The sequence below is a fragment of the Spermophilus citellus genome (assembly GCF_964194105.1).
Source record: "Spermophilus citellus genome assembly, chromosome: 15".
Taxonomy (NCBI): Eukaryota; Metazoa; Chordata; class Mammalia; order Rodentia; family Sciuridae; genus Spermophilus; species Spermophilus citellus.
The window spans coordinates 97,105,865-97,129,789 of NC_138195.1; the positions used below are offsets into that span (position 1 = coordinate 97,105,865).

At 58.5% G+C, this 23,925-nt stretch overlaps 1 protein-coding gene across 1 annotated transcript in view; it reads right to left on the reverse strand.

Annotated features, from left to right (window-relative positions):
* Window positions 1-6,986: 6,986 nt before the first annotated feature.
* CFAP46 (cilia and flagella associated protein 46) overlaps window positions 6,987-23,925 on the reverse strand; it is a gene marked incomplete at its 5' end in the record, with an annotated part of 85,132 nt that continues 68,193 nt past the window's right edge. Inside the window, 15 exons of the mRNA XM_081268263.1 lie at window positions 6,987-7,151; window positions 9,308-9,388; window positions 9,482-9,618; window positions 10,017-10,098; window positions 11,931-12,043; window positions 12,768-12,870; window positions 13,191-13,235; window positions 13,312-13,369; window positions 13,478-13,542; window positions 15,504-15,665; window positions 16,467-16,546; window positions 17,257-17,536; window positions 17,818-17,973; window positions 18,449-18,525; window positions 18,999-19,096. Of these exons, the coding sequence (XP_081124389.1) occupies window positions 7,039-7,151; window positions 9,308-9,388; window positions 9,482-9,618; window positions 10,017-10,098; window positions 11,931-12,043; window positions 12,768-12,870; window positions 13,191-13,235; window positions 13,312-13,369; window positions 13,478-13,542; window positions 15,504-15,665; window positions 16,467-16,546; window positions 17,257-17,536; window positions 17,818-17,973; window positions 18,449-18,525; window positions 18,999-19,096 (1,650 nt within the window). The 3' untranslated portion in view covers window positions 6,987-7,038. The remainder of the gene's footprint in view (window positions 7,152-9,307; window positions 9,389-9,481; window positions 9,619-10,016; window positions 10,099-11,930; window positions 12,044-12,767; window positions 12,871-13,190; window positions 13,236-13,311; window positions 13,370-13,477; window positions 13,543-15,503; window positions 15,666-16,466; window positions 16,547-17,256; window positions 17,537-17,817; window positions 17,974-18,448; window positions 18,526-18,998; window positions 19,097-23,925) is intronic.

Genomic DNA, 23,925 nt, shown 5'->3' on the forward strand with positions numbered 1-23,925 from the left:
AGGGTCAAGGGACTTGCAGCCGGCTGCGCAGTTTGGAGAGGCAGCTCCCGCGCAGTCTGAACCTGGAGTCGTCTCTCCTACAGCTCCCGTGGGAAGACTTCGCGGTGAGCAGATCTAACAGTGAACGGCAAGCCGCGTCTCAGACAGAAGAGAGTCGGTGCCAGAATCACCCCAAAGATGGGGACTGATTTTGAAGAAGCCAGCGATCCAAACTGACAGAGGAAAAGGACCAGCCACAGAGCAGGAGTCCCGCTGGCCTCCAGGGGCGGAGGCTCACTAGCTGACACCCTGAGGTCTTCCGGTGCGCTCCCTGGGAGGCAGGACCAGCGCCCACGGAGGCTGGATTTCTTTGGGAATCCAACAGATGAATTCTAAATTTTACATGAAAAAATTGAAGTCTCTCAGAGCTGAAGTTTGAAAAACAAGTACAAAAGGGATCGGTTAGATAGACTTTACGGCGTGTTGCCAAGCCATGATCAAACTCGTACAGAGTTGGGTCCAGTCCAGGAGGAAACACATACAAAGGGACCCCAGTGACAGATGTGGAGGGGATAGAGGTGGCCCCACAGCCTGCAGGAGCCAGGGATGGAGCAGGAAGTGGTGCTGCGAATCTTGGCTGGGGAGTAAGGAAAGCGGGTCACTCTCTGGTTCTCACCAACAGTGTCCCCCAAGGCCTCCTCTCAGATGCCCTGTCTGAGCAGGAAGAGAGGCAAATTTGAGGGTTCCCCAGGCCCCCGCCCTTAGCTTCCTGTACAGGGTTAGGTTCTGAGGAGTGGGCCAAGCAGGACGATGGCTCCCTCGGGAGTCCTGAGGAGAGCTGCTCGGGAAGGGCACTGTGAGCCCACGGGCATCAAGGGCTCAGGCTCCTCCCAACTGTGGCTGTCCCCCTGACACGTGGTCCTCCCATGTAGAGGAGGTGGCTGGGAGGAGGCGCTCCGCCCCTCCTTTCATGGGCTTTCCTCTGCCCGTGACTTAGTAAATGGCACACCTCTTGCAGGAGGGCTGGGAGGGTGGTCTCTGTACAGGATGGCTATGCACTTAGCCCAAAATGGAAGGCTCTGCTGCTGAGATAGTCAGTTCCCTTCAGTGCCCTCAATAGGCCAGGGCACGGCCCAGGGAGGGGACAGGGATTGTGAGCTGTCTGCAGCTCTGCCGGCCCACTGCCGGATCCCCACAGTCCCGCGTCAGCCCAGTTGCCTTGGGCCATGGGGCTCTTCCTCTCAGGGACAGGAAGAGAGGCATCCCGGTGAGCAGCCTGGGTCACCTCAGCTCACGGTGGGGCACCAGGGTCTTGGGGGTGGGTCTCCAAGTTCGTCAAGGGTGGCAGGACATGCAGGGCTGGGCTCCCCAGGAAAAGTCCCCCTGAGCCATCTGAAATGTCCACCCACCCCGACAGCCTGGTGGCCTGCTGCTGCAGCGCTTGGAGTGGGCCCAGCTGTCTATGCTCTTGGGGGACAGTCCTGAGCCCAAAGAGCAGAGCCCAAAGGCCTGTGTCCAGGCAGGGTCCACCTGGTCTCTGCTGGATGTCTGAGCCCCCGCCCCTCCCCTCCCTACCCCAGTGTTCCTCAGCCTGGGGCCTGGCTCAGAGCAGGTGCCCAGGGAGAGGGAGGACCAGGAACACTAGAGAGGACAGTGTATCCACCTTGTTACCTTAACACCATCTCTTGCCTCCTGTCACAAAGAATTAGAATCCGTAATAAGAGCATTTAAGGGGTCCCCTGTAATTTGGCCCATCAGCTCCATCCCGCCCATTAGCCAACTGTGTGGCGGAATTAATCGAGTCATTTCTCTCTGGCCTGGGTGAATTGTGATAAAAATGTCAAACGATTAGATTATATTGGCCGCAGTGCTGGTGTGATTGAGTGGCGAGGTGGGCACGTCCCCTGAATCACCCTGACAGAGGAGCCGGGCTCCCGGGACTCGGGGCAGATCCCAGAAGCCAGGGCGTCATCCTGGGAGGACTTGCGGTGGGTGAGCCGGGCTGCTCCTCAGGACACTCGTGGCCCTGGGCCCCTCAGAAGGGGCCGTGGAGACCCTGGGTTCACGCTGAGCCCCCAGCTCCACCCAGGAGGGTGGCCTCGGGTGGGGCCCAGTGCCTGTGTGCGCTCTCCCTGGGCCCTGGGACTAGGGTTGGCAGTGGCCGCTGGCTGCAGCCTCCCTGGCTTGCCCTTCCCAGGGACCATGGCTGCTTCTTTTTCAGGGGTGAAGACATATTGCAAATTGATCTCACAGTTGGAAACAGGATAATTAAGGCCGTTGTTTCTCTCTTCATCATCGTCATGATAAAATGAGGGCACAGAGGCTTGTGACGGCATGGAGCCGGGTGCGTCTTAATGCAGGGAATCTTAATTGAATACAGATGGCTAGGCTTGAAGTTGCTGAGCTCTATTCCAGAGATATGGGATAACGATGCCATTTAATCATCTTTACAAGATATAAAATTACTGGCTTCTCCAGGAAGATCATTAAGGAAAACAATTGCTCACAGAAATTGAAAATAGGGTTTTAATTATTTAATACAGAAGTTAAACTATTACAGACCAGGTTGGACAAGGCAGCTTAATGGGAATTTATGGACAAGTGTCTGTGAGCATTTTAGTTTTATTAACCTCCCTAATTCCTTAATCCAGAGCAATCCAAAGGCTGACCGGCCAGGTGGGTGAGCGCTGGGGTGTGGACTCGCTTCCCTGAGGGCCTGAGAGTGCCAGTGGTCATCCAGGGAAGCCCAGGAGCACCCCCTTCCGGGGAGAGGTTCCGGAGCCCAGAGAGATTCCCAGAGGGAGTACAGACAGGCAGGAGGCCACGTGGGGAGGGCGGCCCTGGAGCCCTGGGACCGGCAGACGAGGCCCGGCCTCCCATGCTGCGGAGGAGGCAGTGGAGGCTGGGAAGGTGGGTAGAGAGCTGGGCCTCAGGCACTGGTCTTAAGGTGGAGCTGCCAAGGACGTGCCCAGGGCTGCCCCTCAGGACTGAAGAGGAGGTGCTCTGGCGCCGGTGGTCAGCTCTCCCCTAATCCCCGGAGGCAGCGACTTCAGTGGCACCCGTCAGGTCTCAGGTGTGGTTGGGGCCAGGGCTGGCAGAGCAGAGCCCTGACCTGGGGGCCTGGTGCTGATTTGGGTTGGCAGGGTTGCAGCGCACCCCTCACCCTCCCTGAGGACCTGGACTGGGGCCTGCAGCTGGACACGGGCTTTGCCTCATTCCTGCCTGGCTGCAGGCGCTTTGGGCCAGCTTGAGGGCTAGGGCTGTTGGGATGGGTGGGACCCGGGCTAGAACCTTGATGTGGGAAGTCCTCCCCACGGTCAGTGAGGATACTGTTGCTGCTGGTGCCAGGGAGAGGCCTGGTCCTGGCCCGGACGAGGCCTCACACTTGCCCATGAGGGAGGCTTTCCCCTCTTACCTACTCTTTTTTTTTTTTCGTATTTTCCAAATTTCCTATAATAAAACCTTTTGTTAATAAAAGCCTTTGTTTTAAAAGTATGGAAAATTTCAAGAGAAAAACTAAGGACATTAATGGTGGAGGTCTAGGTGGGGGGTCAGGCCTCAGGCCCTGCTCCTCCCCGCCCTGCCCAGGGGCACCTCTCACCTCCCAGGAGGCACAGCAGGTGCCCGCTCAGTCTCCAGGAGAGAAGCTGGGCTCTGGAGTGGCCTGCTGGAGGCCGTGAGCCCAGCAGGGTCTAGCTTGGTCCAGGTCCCTAATGTCCATCCAAGGTGCATCCCTCAGCTTTGATTCCAGGAGGTGACTCCTCTCCTCCCTGCTGCCCCAACCCACGAGGGTCACTGGCAGTGGACAGCCCAAGGCTGGGCCTGCTGGGGAGGTCGTCTTCTGGAGGCCAGGCCCTTGAGCCCAGCGCCCTTTGCTGACCTGGTCTCTCTGCTGTGTTCAGAACCCTCAGAGCCGGGCGCTGTGTCTCAGGCCATCCACCATTCGAATTGCCTCCTGTCTCCCATTATTACCAATAAATCCCTTGAGATCTTTTTTCTTCTTATAGTTTTAGGGTTACATAAATTTCACCTATACAATTTTTTCATGCGTGAATATATTACAGAAAGCCACTTCTGCTGTAGAAGCTAATTGATAATGTGATTTGTTATGTTGCCGGCACATAATTCAGAAAGTTATTTTAGGGCTCTGATGCGTGGAGAGCACTTGTGGTCCATATTTCTCACTCGGGGTGGACGCGGCCTGCGGAAACAGATGTGCTGCTGCAGGTGAAATATTCTCAGAAGCTTTTACCCTTGTTGTTTGGGTGGGTGCCAGCGTTTCCCTGGAGAAAGCTCATATTTCCAGGGCGTCTTTGATTTGAATTTATTCCCTGGTCATTAGTTAGGTATTTCATAAAAGCCAGAACAAGTATGTGTAGATGTTTGAAAAAAAGGGAAATCCACCAAAGAAGAGTCGCACATAGGATGGGGAATGAGTCCCTGCAGGACGGGGAAGATGTGCGTTTGACACATTTTTATGTCAATCAATGATTGACCCCAGGAAGCTGCAAAAGCAGTGCTCAGCCCCTGCCCTGTTCCATGTTGTGGCTTCAGTGACTTGTGGTCCACCCTGCTGGAAAATAAGTGGAGAAAGCCTCAAAGAACCAAATGGCTCCTCGTCCTCCATGTCAGGGTGCTGTGGCAGCACAGGGAGCCTGGCACTGCCCCGGTACAGCGCAAGTCAGCCCCGGCTGTGGGTCCTGCTCCATGGCTGCCCGTACCCCAGGTCAGTGCCACCCCCTGGTGTCCCAGCACTGGTGTGGACCCTTGATGTGCCCACCAGAGGCCCAATACAAAGATGGTGCTACAAAGGAGGCACCAGCCCATAGACACAGACGGCGGGCCGACCGACGGCGGGCCAATTGCGTGCTGCCGTCCACACTGAGGGCACTGGGAGGAGAGCACAGGGTCCCCCTGCTGCAGGCAGGGCACCTGGCCCCTCCACCTCCCTGGGGGAGGCTTTTGCACAGCTGCAGGAAGTGGCAAAATCAGGACCTGACCTTGACTCAAGTTGCTGCAGAGCCTCATGAGACCTTCCGTCCGCCTAGTGTAGAGCTGACACTGCCACAATCAAGACCCAGAACTGGTGGTCACAGGCTGCCTCCTGCCACCCCCTCCCATCCCTGCCCAGGGCAGCCCTAGTCTGTCCATCACGACGCTTTCATGGCTCTGCGAGTAACTTTGTGAGGTACAGTTGACACTGGAACCCTCGTGGCCTCCCTGGCTGTGGGCCCAGTGGCTCATTGGGTGATGACTGCTCTGGTTGGGGTCTGGAATGTCCCCAGAGGCCCATCTCCCCAGGGTGGTACTTTGGGGGGTGAAACCTTTGGGGGGCCCAGTGGAGGGTCTTCAGGTTAGTGGCCTCGAGGACCATGAAGTCAGCTCTGCTCTGGCATCCGCTGCCCACCACAATGGGCCTGGCCCCCCACTGAGGCACAGTGGGGCCTCCGAAATGGGAGCCAGAACACCCATCTCCTCACAGTGAAGGCAGGGACAGGCCGGCTAATGCGGTGCCTCCAGGACGGGCAGGCTCAGCTCACCTTTTGCCCGCCGGGTGAGGTTGGGTTTCCGGCTCCTGATGCTAGGACCGTCCTGCTGGGTGTTGGTGCAGCAGGGCAGCAGCAGGTTTAGTCTTGTAGGACCAGCTCGCTCCCCAGAGGGCCCGAGCCTCCCTGTGCCCGACAGGGGCTGGGCGCCCCTTGCCGGCCTCTTCTCTGGCAACGGCACTGTCCCCTCGGCTACTTCAACGTCACCGTATCCTGGTGTCTCGTCCCAGTGGTGATTCACTTGGGCTTTGGAGGCTGGTTTTTGATCCCATGTCCTGACCCAGGAAGTCTCAGCATTGCACCTCAGTGTCATGTGCCATAGGGGACCAGGTGGGGGCTGGCCAGCAGGTCCAGTCTTGAGGGATGCCTCCTGAAGGTGGGAATGTCCCCAGGGCATGGGCCCTGCAGACACTTCCTCCCCTCCCTGCGCACGGGGAGGGCCCACCCTGAGCTCTGCCCTGCCTGCTTCTGCATTTTCAGCCCCAGAATGGAGAACAGCTCCACTGTGGGGTTGAGATATGACCTGACTGTCCCCAAGGCCCATGTGCTGGAATGTGTCCGCACAGTGAGGCACTCAGAGGGCGGGAGCTCGTCGGCCTGTGGTGTTTGGCCATGGGCCAGGATCTGGTGCAGGCCAGATGCAGTGATGGGGTACAGCCCACGACCCTGTGGCTTTAAGAGAAGAGGGACCAGAGGAGACACAGGACCTCTCTCTCCTCCTGCCAGCAAGGAGCCAGCACCAGGCTGGTCCACTGAACCTCCAGAACTGTGAGCCCAGACTCTGAGCCACCCAGCCTGTGACATAAAGTCATTAGCCATAGAAAGGGCCAATAGGCCCCCTGGACCCTGGCGGACCTCCAGCAGGAAGCTGGAGGGACAGTGGGGGTGCAAACTTGGCCTGGGGGCTGTCCTGCCTTCTCTCTCCTCGGTGGAGAGCCCTCGAGGAAGGCAGGCAGCGGGCCTCCTCAGCCCCATGGGAAGGGGCCGCCCAGTGCTCCTGCCGGCCTCGCTGGCCCAGCCAACAACATCAAAACGTGTTGGGACTTTAAAAAGGCCACTCAAGGGGCTCCCCACCCGGAGCCACAGCCCCCGGGCGCTAAGATGAGCACAGCCCGGGCACAGCTGCTACCAAAAGGCAGGAACAGTGCCCCCTTTCAGTTCTGCTGGTGTCTGCGCCCAGGGCCATGGCAGGAGGCAAGCGCCCCACGGTGGGGCTCCCATGGTGGGCTGACCCTCAAGGGCTGGGGTCTGGAACCACACTGCAAGCTTGTTTTTACTGTTTATTTAAACACCAAACCAAAACCCAGCTTGTGGTCTGACCACTTCTGTTGTCTGAGAGGTGGAGCAGGAGCTGGGGGAGTGGCCCTGATGGTGGTGGTCTCTGGGGCTTGTCATGGGCAGAGGCCTGTCCAGGGCTGGGGGAGCCTCAGGTGGAGGCCAGGCCAAGGAGTCTGGGGCGGGGGCAGAGCCCAGGTGGTGGCTTCAGAGGAAAGTGGGACAACCTGGAGCACTGTCACACAATGGCTTGGTTCGGCAGCCCGTAGAGGACCAGGCCCAGGGTGGTGGAGAAGGACTCCACACTGGGGACCGGCTGGAGGGGCACGGCCCGGTCCTGAGAAGCCTCGTCTGTGGAGCACAAAGGGAGCCCTGAGGGCCTGGGAGTGGAGGCAGCGTGTCCACCCCCACTGAAGGTCAGGGCACAGGGGCCTGGCGGGCTCCCAGTGGGCCAGACCCCAGCTCAGGCCCTTGTGAGCTCCACCTGTGGTGGCTCCGCTCAGGCTGCAGCCACACGAGGGGACAGTGGCAGGATGACTCTGCTCCCCACCACGACCTGCTCTAGGTGGGCATGGCCCAGGACCAGGCTCTCCGACTGTTCCACACGGTCAGTTCAGCCTCACCATATCAGGGCCTTTCCGAACACCTGGGTCAGTACCTGATAGCGGGGGTCACCTGGGCACGGTGTGGAAGTAATGGCCATCCCTGCTCAAAGGCCAGGAGCCTGGGAAAGTGTCCAGTGCTATTTCTCGGGGCTAGGAAGGGCACTGCCCCACAGCACCCTGCTGATCCCTCACTCACCCACTCCTACTATCACTCAGTTACTTACACACTCACTTACTCAGATTCACTCACTCACCCACCCACTCACCTGCTCACCCACTCACTTATTCACTCACCCACTCACCTATTCACTCACTCACCCACTCACCTATTCACTCACTCACCCACTCCTATCACTCAGTTACTTACACACTCACTTACTCAGATTCACTCACTCACCCACCCACTCACCTGCTCACCCACTCACTTATTCACTCACCCACTCACCTATTCACTCACTCACCCACTCACCTATTCACTCACTCACCCACTCACCTATTCACTCACTCACCCACTCCTATCACTCAGTTACTTACACACTCACTTACTCAGATTCACTCACTCACCCACCCACTCACCTGCTCACCCACTCACTTATTCACTCACCCACTCACCTATTCACTCACCCACTCACCTATTCACCCAATCACTCACCCACTCACCTATTCACTCACTCACCCACTCACCTATTCACTCACTCATTCACCTACTCACCTATGCACTCACCCACTCACCTATGCACTCACTCACCCACTCACCTATTCACCCACTCACTCACCCACTCACCTATTCACCCACTCACTCACCCACTCACCTATGCACTCACTCACCCACTCACCTATTCACCCACTCACCTATTCACCCACTCACCTATTCACCCACTCACTCACCCACTCACCTATGCACTCACTCACCCACTCACCTATTCACCCACTCACTCACCCACACACCTATTCATTCACCCACTCACCTATTTATTCACTCACTCACCCACTCACCTGTTCACTCACTCACTCACTCACCCACACGCCTATTCACTCACCCACTCGCCTGTTCACTCACTCACTCACCCACTCACCTATTCACTCCCTTATTTACTCACTGTACCAGCCTTCACATTATCTCACAACTAACTGCCTTCTGGGTGCTCATGTGGGCCACCGCCAGCTGTGATCATTCTGGGGTAACCCTCTTGGTCAGGGTAGGTCACCCCTAGTGTGTGGCTCAAAGCCTGGCCTGCATGTTTTCTGATCTTGCTGCATCCACATGTGAAACATTTCTTTGCTGTTCCACATGCTGGCATCAGGGTCTGCTTGCTCTGATCGGTGGGCTTCATCTCATCTGTGAGAACAGTCACTTCCTGTCCCCTCCTGAGACTGTGCCCATGATGCTGGGAGGCTGTGGGGACTCAGAAGCACTACGGAGGCCACAGAGACTGGTCCCTGCGACTCCAACAGGACTCGCACCTCGGCCTGGAGGTTTCATCTCGTGGCTGGGCTGACTGTCCCTGCCCTGGGTGTAGGGGGACCGCAGGCATCCCTGGGCTTTCCAGCTCTGTAGTTCAAGCCTGTGATGCTGAGAGGAAGTGGCAGCCCAGCACGGGCCTGTTTCCCCAAGGGCTTGTGCTGGGTCTTGCCAGCGCTCCTCTGCGGAGGGTGCAGCGCCTCAGCTCGCACTGCCCGCTGTGCACGCAGCAGCAGCATCCTGCAGGACAGCTCTCTCTCTCTCTCTGGTGCTTAGCTCCTGGCTCAGAAACCCACTTCCTCAGCAGAGGCAGGGGCACCTGTCCCTGCAGGGCTCCAAGGACACCACCAGCCCAGGTGGCTGAGCCCAATGACAGAGGCAGGCAGGGGAGTAGAATTGCAGGAGGGAGGGGCGAGGAAGGTGGACAGGTGCTGCCTTACCTGGCTCAGCCATCTCACTGCCTTCCATCTTCTGAAGGAGCCGGACGGTCTTCCCAATCGGCTTGCCCAGTGCCAGCAGATCTAGGGCAGAGCAGAGCCCTCAGATGGGCTGTGGACGCCTGGCAGGCTTCCAGGGCACCCCAAAGGGCTCTGGGCGGCCAGGTGTCCACTCACTGTCCCACAGGACGCTGGCCCGCAATGCATTGTCCTGCAGTGATGTTGGCCACTGGTTGGCCACGATGCTCTGGACCCCCACCAGGCTCAGGAGGATGGCAGTCTGGACAGGCTTCTCCAAGGACAGCTGTGAAGTGCTGTGGGGACCCAGCACTGAGTGAGGGTTGGAGAGGGTGGGAGGTTGCCCTGAGGTGGGCAACTCTGGATGACAGGTCTGACTCTGGATGACAGCTGCTGCTCCTCCGTCCCCAGCCCCCTCAGCAGGCCCTGAAGCTGTGGCCAGGCCCGGGTTTCTGGAGAGTCCCTTCGCCACCCTCACTGCCCGAGACACGGCCTCCTGCACCACTCCCTGGAGCCTTGGCCGGGGCAGCATGGGAGCACATCCTGGAACCTCAGAGCCCTGTGGAGCTCTGTTGTGTCCGGTACAGGAATACTGTGTCCTCCTGCCCTGTCACTGTACCAGTGGGCACTCTCCCTGCTGGGCTCATCTGCTGCCCCACCCCAGGTCCTGCCCATGGGCAGGGACTCCAGGCACCTTTTGCTCTCCGAGACCTCCTTGTGCCTCCGCAGGCTCTCATAGGACCGTGTCAGGTGCAGCAGGACCATCATCTGGCACTCTGCAGGCACAACAGGGCCGGCTCAGCCACTGCCGAGGTCCATGCCACCAGAGAACCCCGGAAGATTGCAGAAACACTGACCATCAGCCTGAGGCTTGCACTTCCCATCCAACAGGCCTTCCTGCTCAGGGACCCACTGACCACATCTAGGCCAGACACCAGGAGGTGGGGATGGGCACTTGGCCCCCCAGCAGTTCCCTGCCAGCAGCATGGCCTCTGCCTCCTAAGGTGCTTCGAGCCCTGCTGTTCCACAGTGATGGAGGGCTCAGACCTTCACCAGTGCAGAGAGGCCCCAGCTCTGGCCTGGGGTTCTCCCCTAGGTGTGTGGTAGAGGAGGCCACAGGAAGGGCCAGCCAGAGATGCTGTGGCTCAGTGTGCACCGCTGGAGGGCAATGAAGGCTGATCAGGGGCCTCAGCTTGCTGGGGACATGGGACATTCTGGGAGGTGAGGCAGTCACTAGAGGACATAGAGGGCAGCCAGTCACCCTGGGCAGGTGTGCCCGCTGAGATGGGTGCCAGAGTCCAGAGTGCAGCTGGGCATGACCGTCTGCAGGAACCCCCATGGATGTAAAGGGGATGGCTGTCCACTTGCCCCTGAGGCCTGGCTGAGAGGGACTTCGGGGCTGTTCCTCAGGCCGCCTCTGTCAGGCCTTGTGCAAAGTGTTTCTTCTACTTCCTGCACCATCTCACTTGGAATCAGGCCCTCAAAAAGGCCTGGCCTGGACCCCTGCCTGGGATAAGGAATGGGCTTCCAGGTGCTGCCTGTGGCTGAGGCCCCAGTGACAACTTAGAGGGGTGGGGGTTCTGCTGGCCCCACCCGCGTCTCCTGGTGCCTGCCCAGAGGCAATGGGGGCTGGAAAGGAGACTTGGGCACCAGGCGACTGTGGTGGCCATGGGCACCCTGTTGTGGGACAAGCATCCAGGAGCTGGCCATGCAGCCACACGTGGGCCAGCACATCTCATGAGGGCAGGAAGGGATACTCCAGAGGTCCCCGAAAAGGCCTCCTGCGGTCCATGCACAGCAATGGGTACCCCAGCAGCCCCACCAGGAGCAGCTCCTCATGGGGTGGGCCAGGCTGCCCCATGGGCACCCCGGCAGCTGCAAGCCCTCTTGTGAGGGGTGTCCAGCCTGGTGTCCTGTGGTAGGCTACACCCCTTCAGTGTGGGTGGAGTGTGGTACTGCATACAGGCTCCAGACACTGGGCCATGCCTGTCCCCTGGTTGTGCCCCTGGGGACTCCTCTCAGTCCACCTCCCCGCAAACAGCCGGTGTCCTTCCTTCCCCTCCTGCTGAACCACTCCTGCAGTTCTGTTGGAGTCCAGTTCTGCACCCAGGGCACAGGGTTCCACCTGGAAGGCCCTCTGTTAACGGTGGATGGTGAGAGAAACACCTTCAGACTGGACGGAGGCTGGGGAGAAGAGCTGTAGCCCCAGGCCCCCTGGATCCAGCAGCCCAGCCCTGGAGGTGACACAACCCCAACACTTGACCCTGGCCTCTAGGTCTGGTGATCTGACTTTGGGGCCTGAGAAACAGAGGAGGGGGCTGAGGACTGCAGTCTGGACCTCACCCACACGACCCAGGAGTTCAGGACCCTGTGGCTGCCACACTGGAGCAAGCCAACCGAGGGCTGCAGGGCCAGGCAGAGGAGGCCTGACTGCAGACAGGAGCTTGTGGCTGGAGGTGTCGGAAGAGGGGGTGTGGGGCGGGGCCGCCCCCCCACCCCCCAGCAGCCCAGGCCTTTGTCAGGTGGGGCGGGGTCTGCTCTGCCTCCCAGTGTGCTCACAGTGCACCTGCAGGTCCTGGTAGGTCTGACTGTGGTGGAGGGCACTCACCCTGCAGGTTCATGGCCACCAGTCTCTCCACTAGTATGTGGGACAGGAAGCTCTCCATCCCGTAGAAGAAGAACCCTCTGCAGCTGCCCAGCGCCTGCTCCCACTCTGCCTGGCTGCATGGGCGGCGAGAGGCGGGTGCTGTGTGGCCAAGTGCTTGGGCCAGGCCTGCCCCTCCTGGGGATGCATCTTGAAGCAGGGTGTGTTCTCTGCCTTTGACATGCCACCCCACATCTGCCCTGGAACCCAGCTTATTTTCATTTTCTCATTGCCCATGGTGGCTTCTCTCCCATGGACTCCGTCTTAGAATGGAATAGACACTCAATAGGCAGGGTTGGCCCTGGAAAGTACTAGAAGGGGCTTCCTAGACAGCCAAGCCCAGGAGGTCAGGGAGGAGGCACCTCCAGTATCCTTAATATAGGAGACCGTGGTGAGCCAGGATCCTCACCTCCTATGCTCCCTGCCACCTGCCCCACACCCACACCACACCATCCACAGGCAGTGGTGATGGGGGCTTGTGGCACAGAGCAGCCTGGCCTGGAGATTGTAGTGCTCCCTCCCTGCCGGTTGCTCTTGGGGTGTCAGGCCTGCGCCTTGGAGCTCAGACCCTGTGGAACTCTGAGGTCAACTAGGGACCCTGCTGGCCCCCACCCTGGTGTGTGATCCTGGGGCTCCAGGCCCAACTTCAAAGTGGGACAGCCATGGCACCCCCCCACCCCAGCTCTGTGCCTGAGGTCTTTGCAGGATAGACCTGGTAAGAGGAGGGGAGAGAAGGGGCTATGTGAGGGTGCCCAAGCGCTTGACCACTGGGGACTGGCTACTGGAAACCCAAATCCGAACCTTGGACAGTTCTGATTTCCCAGATGCCCCGACCATCGCAGAGTGTATGTCTCTTGGAATCTTTCCAGAATATCCCGAGTCACAGAGACAGGAGTCACCATCTCTGCAGGGAGAATTGGAGGGAGACAAAGTCCAGGCTCTGACCCTGGGACCTCCAGGACTCGGCCCAAGCCCTCTCACCTCCTTGAATGGGGGTCAGATGGAAGGTCAGCCCTGCCCCTCCCTTGGGGAGAGACTGCTAACAGCAGTCTAGCAAAAGAGAGAGAGGGAATGTTCTCTCTCTCTCTCTCTCTCTCTCTCTCTCTCTCTCTCTCTCACACACACACACACACACACAGTGTTCGGAGCAGCAGGAGGCTCCAGATGCCATGTGGGGTCATTTCCAGGGGGTTGGAGGAGGAGCAGTGGCCCTGGAGCACTCACCAATGACACTGATGCTCGGGGCCTCATCGAAGGGGTCTGTGACGACTGGATCTCAGTCAAGGACAAGCAGGAGCACAGCGGGGGATCTCAGGGCCAGGAGCACCCACCCCTCAAAGGATACACCTGAAGCCGTCTGAGTCAATGGTGATGCAGTCTGGCGGGACAACCCGGAGCACGCCCTGCAACAGCAGACGTGTTGGGGCCGTGGGCGGGGCCCTGGCACAGGCAGCAGTGCTGTGGACCCAAGCCCAGCGCGCCCCTGCCCGACTCCCTGCCCTCATCCCTACCTTCACGCCCTTCTTTGCGGGGCTTTTCCTCTTGAAGTCTCTGCTTCTGCCCTCCTTTTTCACTTCTGTTGAAGACAATGAGAGCAGGGCTGTGCTGCTGAGCCCTTGCAGAATCGGCAGGAGCACCACTGATTGTCAAGTCGGAGCAGCAATAGTTTCTGAAAGGCAAAGCCTCACAGGGCTGGGGAAGGCCCTCAAGAAAGGACCAGCCTCCAAAGGCTCCCAGGCTCACCAGCTGCCCATTGGTATAGCGTAGGAAGCTCTCCAGTGTCCTCCGGGTGCAGAGGCCTCTGTGGGAGGACTCACAGCCCTCCCTTTTCCATGGCCCCTCGAGGCTGGCAGATTTTCTTGGAGGCTCTGTGTAGACAGCTGTGTACCCTTTCCCTTCTCTGCTGCCAGGCCCTGGGCTCCCCGTGGCCAGATCCACCAGCTGAGACAGGCGCTCTCCCACCCGTGGCTCCCTCTTGCTAAAAGTGCCTGGAATCTCTCAGTCCTTCTGCTGAACAGACACCTCGCTTCCTGCCCCTGAGCTTGTGGAGCTCCTGTGCTTTGCCCAGGGCCTCCCGCCTCTCCCTGCCACCTGGCTGGAGTGGGACAGTGAGGTGTCTGCACCTGGCTCACCTCACTTAGGCCACATGCTTTGGCCCCTCCACGTGGTCCCAGACAAGGTCCCTTCTTTCTGCAGGGGCAGTGCCATGTGGGCCTGAGTGCGACGTCAGCCACTGGCTACACACTGGCAGCAGGCCCCATGTCCCCGCTGCTCTGAGCTGCGCGGAGCTGCCCTCGACACGAGGCTCGGCCGCCCACCCTCCTGCAGGCAGCGGTTGTGGCAGATATCGTGGCACCTGGCCCAGTGGGTCTTTGCTCAGCCAAGTCTGCGGTGGCTTTCCTGCCCCTCCCCCAGGCACAAGATCCTGAGCACCCAGGAGCGTTCACGCCTGTTCACACCTGTCCCGGCTGCACGGCCCTCAGCGTGAGATCCAGGGTGTCTGTTTCTGTCTCTTTAGCGGTTGCTGAGGGCTTTGACTTTGCAGTCGCCTTCAAGGGCATCCTGCCACCTTACACGCAGAATGAGAACATTCCAGAACACTCCCTTACCTCCCGTGTTCTTGCATGTTGAAACTCCTCAATCAGTATTATTTTCTTCTTTGTTTTTGCTCAAATCTTTTTGAAAGATTTTAAAACGGGAAGAACTCATATATCTCTGTGCATCCCCTCCTTTCCACCACGTCTGCTGGTGGGAGGTCTTTCCCTGACCTGTGGGTCCCTGTGCCAAGGTTTCTCATGCTCATCTGACCTTTGTCAGGGCCTCTCCCCTGGTTCCCTGTCCCAAGTCCACTCATCCTGGTATCCCAGCTGCCGCTTCCTCTCACCCAGGGGACCCCAGGCTTTCTCTGGTCATCCCAGCCTTGCTTTGGCCTGAAAATCTGCAGGAGCACCCCAGGGCCTCCGAGGAGCACATCGGGGCCTCCTTTGTCTCAGTCTGGGTCTCAGTTGTTTCAGTTGGAAGGGCAAATCTGGTCCTTGTTACATCATCTTGCACAGAAGCAAACGTGTAGTCTACTTATTTTGGTTAAATGTGGTATATACTGAAGTGCAACCTATGTGCCCAAGCTGCACATGCCCCCAGAGTAGAGGTGGGAGAACCTTCACAGACCAGGAGAATCTGTGCAACCAGCACCAGTGACAGCACCATCGAATCCCGAATCCCCACGGCCATGCTGTCCAGGCTGAGCCCGTCCCCCTGGCCTCCCCTGCAGCTGCCACCAGCTAGCTTAAGTCCCTTCACATGGCTGGTTGCCCACCACCTCCTGGGACGGTGTGTGCGAAGCTCTTCCTCCCTCCTGTGGGCACCTGTGAGTGAGCACAGCACAGAGCAGCACAGAGTGGCTGGATGTGGCTGGGCGTGTTCTGAACGACCAAGCACCTGGGATGAGGTGGCAGGAGTTAACATTCTCCTGTCTGGAGAGCACCTGGGACATTTCCATTCTAAAATCAAACCCAGAGGTGCCTGGGCAGCTCTCACCTGGCTCCTCGCGGTGGAGGCGGTTGAATAGCATTTGGAGAGAGAACTCCCGTGACACCGAGGAGGCCGCCCCCTCGTGGAGCACAGAGAGTCCTTCCAGCGGCAGCTCAAGGAGGTGCTTGTCTGCCACCAGGATCACGTGGCTGGGGCCCTCAGGCTGAGCTGCAAGTGTGGAGGGGACAGAGGCTCCTGGGGGGGGGGCGGCAAGCCCCAACTGGTAGCTGGGCACCTGGCCTGGCATGTCAGCGCTGAGACCCAGACCTCCCTCCTCAGGTGTGGGGTCCGCCGTCGGCAGCTCAGGATACTGTGTCCTGGCACTTCTGGGAGTCAGAGTGCTTTTCTGGCAGGGTCAGTGACCACCCCTGTCCTTGCTCAAGGATTCTTTGTGGGTGACAGAAAAGCAGACAATGACATCTGCTGGGACAGGTCTGTGAGCACAGCCAGATGTCCCCAGGTTGAGGAACAAGAAGTGGGCCTGTGGGAAACAGGGACAGGCCTGGGAGCCAGCAGTGGCCAGGCAGGGCGAGGTGAGGGTGCAGGGGCCTCTCCTGTGAGCTCTCTAGGGTGGGCTTGGCAGCACTCTCTTCCCATCCCTCACTGGCCTCCCCCGCCCCACAGGGCCTCTGGTCCGTGCCTGTGGCTCTGGGCACCTCATGCCCAAGGGTGGGGTGCACAAGGGTGGGGTGCACAAGGGTGGGGCGTCCCTCTCAGTGTGCCTGACAGCTGCTGTGCACAGAGCCTCCAGGGCCTCCCCACTCAGCCTGGCACCCAGGGCCCTGGGGGGCCTCAAGTTGGGGCCAGCAGATCTGTGTGGGGCTCCTGGTCCACCTCAGCTTTCCCCGGCAGGAGGGTGAGTCCCAGCCCACCTCCCCTCTTCCCTGCACCACAAGCTCCCACGGCCGGCCCTGTCTCCCCTCGCACCCCAGCTCCCCAGGGTGCCGGGGCCTGCACCACTCCACACACCTTGTACAACAGACGTTCTCTGCTCTTTCTCTTTGCCCTTTGACTTCCCTGGGTCAGTCACAACCACAGGCATCTGTGTTCTGAAAGCCAAAGCTACGCATTGAGGCTCAAACCCAGACAACACCACACACAGAACAGAAGTGCCCCTCCGGCCTGTGTCTGGACAAGGCCGTGAGAGCAGAGGCTTTCTCACTGTGGGGGGGTGGTCTTCCTGGGCCAGGGCTGGGCTGGCTTCCCAAAGCGTGAGCAGAGAAGGGCTCAGGGGGATCTCTGCTCTGCGGCAGAATGCCCATCCCCCCAACCCCCTGATTTCCTCCCAAATTAGATCTGAGGGGCCAGACCTGGACCCCGGGCCAGCTCCTTCTCCCTGCCACGTCCAGCCTGGGGCTCACAGGCGTGGCAAGGCCCTCCTGCCACATGCCCAGGGCCTCTCTGGAGGCGGAGTCTGCATGGTTCCCCCTCTGCAGTGGCAGAGAGCTCTGCGGTGCCACGGCCTCAGACCTGAGTCTCCAGGGGAGCAAGATCCAAGGAGAGAAGCCCTTGACCCCTGCCACCCTCAGTGGCCCTGTTGGTGGGCTCCGCGAGTCCCGGGTGTTGGAGCTGGCCACCAGGAGGCTGGGCTGGCCCCCGCATTCCCGCGCCCGCACCTCTGCGTGGGCTCCCAGGAGGACGCACGGAGCCCCAGCTCCCACACTCCACACAGGGGAGGCCCCCATCGACCTCGCCCAGCCCTGCCACCGCCCCAGGGAAGTGGCCGGACATGCTCAGCAGCCAAAGGCCACGCAGGCACCTGGACTCAGGGAGGCTGAGCAGGGGGAAGAGCGGCTTCAGGTATTCCTCCATGGGCGCCAGCACGCCGCTGGTCCTCTGCTGGCTGCTGCCCGGCTCCTCAGCGTGCGGGCTGTCTGATTCCTGCCTCAACCCGAACCACAGCCTGCCATCAGGAGGGCTGTCAGGGCCCCACCCCACCCAGGTCAGCCGAGAGGGAAGACCCACGGGAAAGGACCTGGCTCCTGTTCCTCCGACACAGCCTGGTGGACGTGGGGCCCAGCTCAGGGCATGGGCAGACCCTGCCCTGTCACACACCCCACCTCTCCCGGGCCCCCAGAATTTCATTCTGAAGCCACTCTGACACCCGATTCCCCTCTGGTCTCTGTTTATACCAAGGACGGTGCCACCTGTGGGGACAGGACGCTGTGAGATGACCCTGGGCACTGCAGAGCCTAGTTGGGTGGGCCCCCTCCTCAAGGGTCTGATGTGGTCCAAGGATTCGAGAAAGAGCCCTCACCACAACCTGGGTGGATCGATCCTCACCCACCTGGGCTCTGGGCCCAGTGCCTGCCCGTCCCACCTGGTTCCCTGACCTGGGGCCTCACCATGCCTGTGTTGTGGGTGGTGTCCTCACTGAGTATCTGATCCTGGATCTGCTCATAGAACTGCTGGGCACTGGCCAACAGGTCTGAGAGGGCAGCTGGATTCACAGTTACACGAATGACCTTGCAGTGGCCTACGGAGACCCAGACACACCCATGGTCCCCATCCAGGGCTGAGCCGAGCCCCTGGGAGGGTGAGGAGGCAGGTTTGTCAAAGTACTTGGGAAGGACTCCCTGTGCAGGCACCCAGCCTAGTGCTGCTGTCCCCAGAGGGGGCTGCAGGATGGGTGGACCTTCCTCCTTGTGGAGCCGCCCGTCCTCCCGGGGCCACAGGAGGGGCAAGGTTGTGGTGCTCAGGAAGAGGGGTCAACAGGTGGTGGGAGGCTTCAGGTGCTGCAGGGAGAGCAGAGCAGGGTGGTGGAGCCAGTTCCTCCAGACCCCGGGAAACACCTGGGTGCCTCTTCCTCGCCCGTTCTGGCCTGGCACAGCTGCCCCAGTGGGGCACCGGGCAGGCATTTGCCTCCTGGAAGTGAGAGGCCTGCAGCCCAAGGTGTCTCAGCTGGCTTCCCAGAGCCCACCTGCAGAGCACCTGTCCAAGCCCAGACTCACCACCCACTTCCTGCACCTTCCCCTTGGCTGTGGGCTGGTGCTTGGGTCTCTCGTAGGCAGCGCCGTACAGACGGGTCCTGGGGCAGGATGTAGGGGTGCAGGTGAGTCCCCACAAGAGATGGGGTCAAGGCTTGTGGGTCCTGGGGAAGCCTGAAGGGACCAGTTCTGCAACCACACACCCCGACAGGTGCCCTCCCATTGTGAGTGGAGGGCAGAGGCTGGGCCCAGGGCTGGCGTCAGACAGAGCAGGCACAGCGGTGTGGGGGACTTCTCAACCAGCAGTGCTGGTTCTCCTGCCACTGGGGACGCTCTGTGCAGACCAGCAAGAGCAGGCTGTCCAGCTGTCCAGCTCTCTGCTGCACTTCCACAGCGACCTCAGGTCCTCAAATCTAGGCCCACCCAGACCAGACACAAACACCCCGTGTGGGGATGGATCTCAGAGGTGGCCCCACCCCTCAGAGAAGGGGCCTATGTCCCTCTACTGCAAGTGGGCCGTCCCAGCTGGGTCCACACCTCCCCAGCGGACTTCTCCAAGGGAACAAGGCCTCACCTGTCTTGTGAATGGTGCAGGAAGAGGACTCGGTAGGTGGGTGGAATCTCGTGCAGGAGATTGAAATGCTGCTCTGTTACACAGAGGTTCTGCCAGGCCTGTGTGAGGGGAGGCAAGGATGCACTGAGGACCTGGGGCTGGCTTCCACGGCTTTTCCACAAGAAGCAACCATAGCGGTAGACATCCTGCAGAGCCCGGGTCCAGAAGTCCTTCCCACGAATGGGAGTGACTCATGGCCACCACCAGGGGGCAGCAGGGAAAGCCATTGGCCAGTCAGAAATGTCCTATTCTGTCCACTTGTTGAGTGAGCAACTGGATTTGTACAGAAACCCAAACAATACAATGGAGCACCTGGCCAGTCCTCCTCAAGCCCCTGCCCCCGTCCTGCCTCCTGCACCACATAAGTGCATGCACACGCAGACTCACAGACACACAGTGGTCCCTGGGGCCCTGAAGGAGGCTTTCCCTTGCCCAGCCCTTGGGGTGCTCTGTGGGGCCCTGGACTGTGGTCAGGGGTGGCTTCTGCCATTGTGCCCAGGCCTTTACACCCTGTGTATTGTGGGCCTTGGGCACTGAGGGTCCCGAGTGACAGAGACTCTGCACCCTGGCTTCTCCCTGTAGTGACAGATGGCTGCTCACCTGGGCTAGGGGGTCTGGGCGGCCTGTGTCCTCTGTGTGAGCAGCCCTCCCTAGTCCAGCTGTGAATGCTTGCAGCTTCAGGTCCAAACTTTTCAACTATGCCACAGAAAACCCACCTGAAAAGCAAGGTGGCTCTTTCTCCATGGGCCGTGCCCATGGCAGGTGAACAGATGGTATGGCTGGCCTCACTGGCCGGCCCTTCCCCAGGGTTTTTGAGCAACTTCTGATGGCCCAGGCTGGCCCCTCTGCCCAGTGGCTCATGTCCAGCTCCAAGCAGGTGGCTCCTCTTTGCTGCCACATCTCTGATCCACTGCCGTGAAGGTGGCCATGAAGAGCCCTCCAGCATGTGTTCTCTGGAGCACAGTGAAGCATTTCTGTTGGGCCCAGAACCCAGCAGAACTGCTGGGGACCGCCGGGTCTGCCTGTTCTCCAGCGGGATTATGGTACCACCTTCAGCCAGGCTGACCAAGAGTCACCGTCAGAGGCCAGCCCCCATTTTCTTTTTTTGATACCTATTTTTTAGTTGTAGTTGGATACAATGCCTTTATTTTAGTTATTTATTTTTATGTGGTGCTGAGAATCGAACCCAGGGCCTTGCACATGCTAGGCGAGCACTCTACCGCTGAGCCACAACCCCAGTCCCCAGCCCCCATTTTCTATTTAGCTATTCCAGTGGGTGTCTGTTGGTATCTGACGTGGTTTTAAATTTTGCATTTCCTTGAAGACTAATGAACTCAAATACACTAAAAATGTAACTGGGCCTGTGAGTACATTTTGTCAAAGCCTAGTCTTGGCCTGAGTGTTTGTCTTGTCAAGCAGGGATGCCTGCCCTTCAGCAGGCAGGACAGGACCTAGCCAGTGGTATGCCCGAGACCTCTGTGTCCCACTCCACGGCCCCGTGGAGCTTTTCCTTCAGTGCACACCATCAGTCACTTCTCCCCTTCCGCTGTTCGTGCTTCTCTCTCTCCCCACAAGGGAAGGAGTGTCACCTTGGCAGGAGCAGGACCTGGCACAGCTGCAGGCTCCCCACCAGGGGAGCCCAGGAGGGCAAGAGTGGCAGCTCTGTGGCTCACCTGTGAGGTATTTATAACACCAGGCCAGCCAGGTCATTCTTGCTGACCCAAGCTCAGGGGAACAGAGACAGGGCAGCAGCTGAAGGAGAAAATGGTCTCCTTCGTCCACACAGAGGAAAGGTAGCTTAGTACCTGGAGCCCCCAGCCCAGGCACATGGACCTCTCTCCATTCGTTCCACTCGTCTATGAACACGGACCTGTCTCCGCTTACTTCCTGGTTCCTCAGTCAAGATCATGGGGCCCTTCTCCATTTACTTGCGCTTCACCAACCTCACACAAGGCACCCTCTCCATGTGCTCTGTACTTCCTCGTCCCTGGACACGGGACCTCTCTCCACTTCTCATTCTTCATTCCTCCTGCAGGGTTTGCAGTTTCGTTATCTAGGTTCTTTGAGTGGTTTCCTACATGGTTTTCTACGTACTCACTTTCTGCCTTTTTTTTTTTTTTTTTGATGCCACTGAGAATGAGAAGGTATAATTTACACAATTTCCATTCTTCACTACTGTTTGTAGCTGGCATATAAAAATACAAGGAATGTTTGCAGATTGATACCTTGTAGTCTTTAACACAGTTGCTTACTTTTCATGGTGATTCTGATTGATAATCATAGTCTCTTTAGGACAGTTGAGGCTCACAATCATGTTGACCATGGGTTCTATTATTTGATCTTCTGTCTGAATATTTTCTATTTTTCTGGAGCATCACATATTTTTTTTTCAGAATCATTTCTATTTTGGGGTGATGTGGTGCACAGTCCTTTGTTACCTTTTTGGTGTCCCGTCTTTATGTTGCAAACATTGGAATTCCGTCTTTTCTCTCCTTTTCCTTTGATAGGTCTCAGTGTTTACTAGTCTTGCTGCCCTCCTCAGGGGGCCAGCTTTGCAGATGTTGGTTTTCTCTGCTCCACAAGTGTTTCCTGCATCCAGTCTGCTGTCACCTTCATCTGCTCCCTTCATGCTCTGTTGATGTGGCTGCTGGCTGCTTGGCCTCTGGGGAAAGCCAGAGTCGTCTCTGGCCTCCTTCTCCTCTTCCAGGAGGCACCCCTCCTCAGAGCTCTGCTGGGGCCAAGTCTCCAGGTCTGCCCTTGGACCATTTCACTCTCTGTTCCCTAAGCTCCGTGGGATTCCTTGCCGACGCGGGGGGTGATTCTGAGCGTGCTGTCTGGCTTCAAGGCCGTGGTGCTGTGCACAGGCCTCATGGTCACTGATTCCCAGTCTGATGGTTGTGTTTGGAAACTGGGCCGGGGATCCCAGTCTCCTGGGTTGGCTGAGGCTGTGTGGCCCAGTGCTGGTGGGTCTGGTGGACATTCTGCTCGCTCGGGCATCAGTGGGGCAGCAGGCTCTGGCTGTCTCTAGACCAAGGCCACCTGGGCCCTGCACAGCCTCTGGATTCCCCTCTGCCTGACCCCAGGGACTGAGACAGTCTGCAGTGTCCCGCTAGGACCTGGGTTTGCATGACTCCTTTGTTTCTGTCCATGTTTTGTGTATTTCAAAACCACACTTCTTGGTGGACGGTGACTCCTGGTGGGGCTGGCCCCTGCACCATCAGGAGTGCCCCTCGTGCCAGTGATACACTGTCCCACGTCTGCTTTCATCTGATTCGTCTTTCTGTGATTTATGTGTTTTTCACTTTTACTTTCAACATTTCTGTGTCCTGATATGTAAAGTGCCTATTTAAGTAATGTACAGATAGATTTTTTTTCTCTTTTCTTTTTTTAAAAAAAAAAACCTCAGGGGGCTGGAGTTGTGGCTCAGTGGTAGCATGCTTGTCTTGCACATGTGGGGCACTGGGTTCAATCCTTGGCACCCCATAAATAAATAAAATAATAAAATAAAGGTATTGTATCCGTATACAACTAAAAAACAAGGAAACCCAGGACTGGGCCCAGGGCTGTCTGCCACTGAGGGACAGCTTCAGCCCTTTTTATTTTGAGACAGGGTCTTGCCAAGTTGCCGAGGCTGTCCTTGAGCTCGAAACCTCCTGGCTCAACCTCCCTAGGAGCTGGGCTGCCAGGTGTGGAGCACTGTGCCTGGCCTTTTTCTTTTATCCAGTCTGACTGTCTTGTCTTGGATGTGGAGTGTCTAGTCAATTTATATTGTAACTACCATATATATATATTGCTTTTTCCCTACTACTGAACTCTCCTTGGCTACGGGGACCATCTCTTTTACATTTTTTTTCCGTCTTGTGGACAACGGTTGTGTTGTACTGAGCTGGCCACACATGTGTCCGTGCCACCCTCGGGGTGTAACAGTCATCTCTGTGGCTGTGGCTGGATCTTAAACTGTCTGCTCTTTTGGGACTGTGCAGCCTCCCATTGTGGCTGCAGCACTTCGCCCTGGCCCCTTCTCCATCCCCTCTTGCCGATTTCTGCTTCTGTCTGGGTATTCCTCCCTGCCTGAGCCTCCTTTCAGCTTTTCTTTTGTTTTATTGTCCAGTTGCATTTTTATTACAAGGATCTGAACATGCCCTTATTTGCCTTCATTCTGAGCCTCCGTCTCTGGGACTGGCCGCTCTTCTCCAGCCGTGGAGGCGTGCAGGTCTCTCTGGCTGCCTGAGGGCTCTCTCTGTGCTCTCTGCTCCCACGTGCCCAGGGTGATTTTCTGGTGTCGTCCAGTGGGGGGTTGGTGGGGGTCGGAAGCCCACGCTCCCCAGCATTAGAGGCTCTTGGCTTCCAGCCTGGGCACCCTGTGCTCTGGTGACGATGCAGCGAGAGCATGTGCTGGGCCCTCTGTCCCCAAGCCTCCTCTCCTGCTGGGCCTTCTCCTGTCTGTATTCCAGCCTCCAGTCCAAGCTGAGGCTGCCATTCTGTTCCTGAAACCTGCACATCTGACTCTCCATCTGTGGTGGCCTCTATGGACGCTTGTGGGACCAGAGGGTCCTGGAGACAGCTGGAACCCCTGGTCTCCACTCAGTTTCCTGGGTCACTGCCTTCCGGAAGCTTTGAGGTGGACTCAGTAAGCCCTGGACACAGCTGGGTCCCCCAGTTGGTGCCTCGTGCCCCCTGGGACCCACAGCCTGGTTTTTCCACCCCCGGGGCTGTGCTGATGTACTCTTTGTTGAGTCCGTCCTAGCCAGCGACCTGGGACTGAGGATGGACGCTTGGCTCACTTTCTGTGGTCATTTCAGCTTAGCTACTTCTCACTACTGCCGCAGCTGGGACTATGCACTGGCTCTGTGGTGGTGGCCATGGCCTTACCTTGGACGGAGCCCTC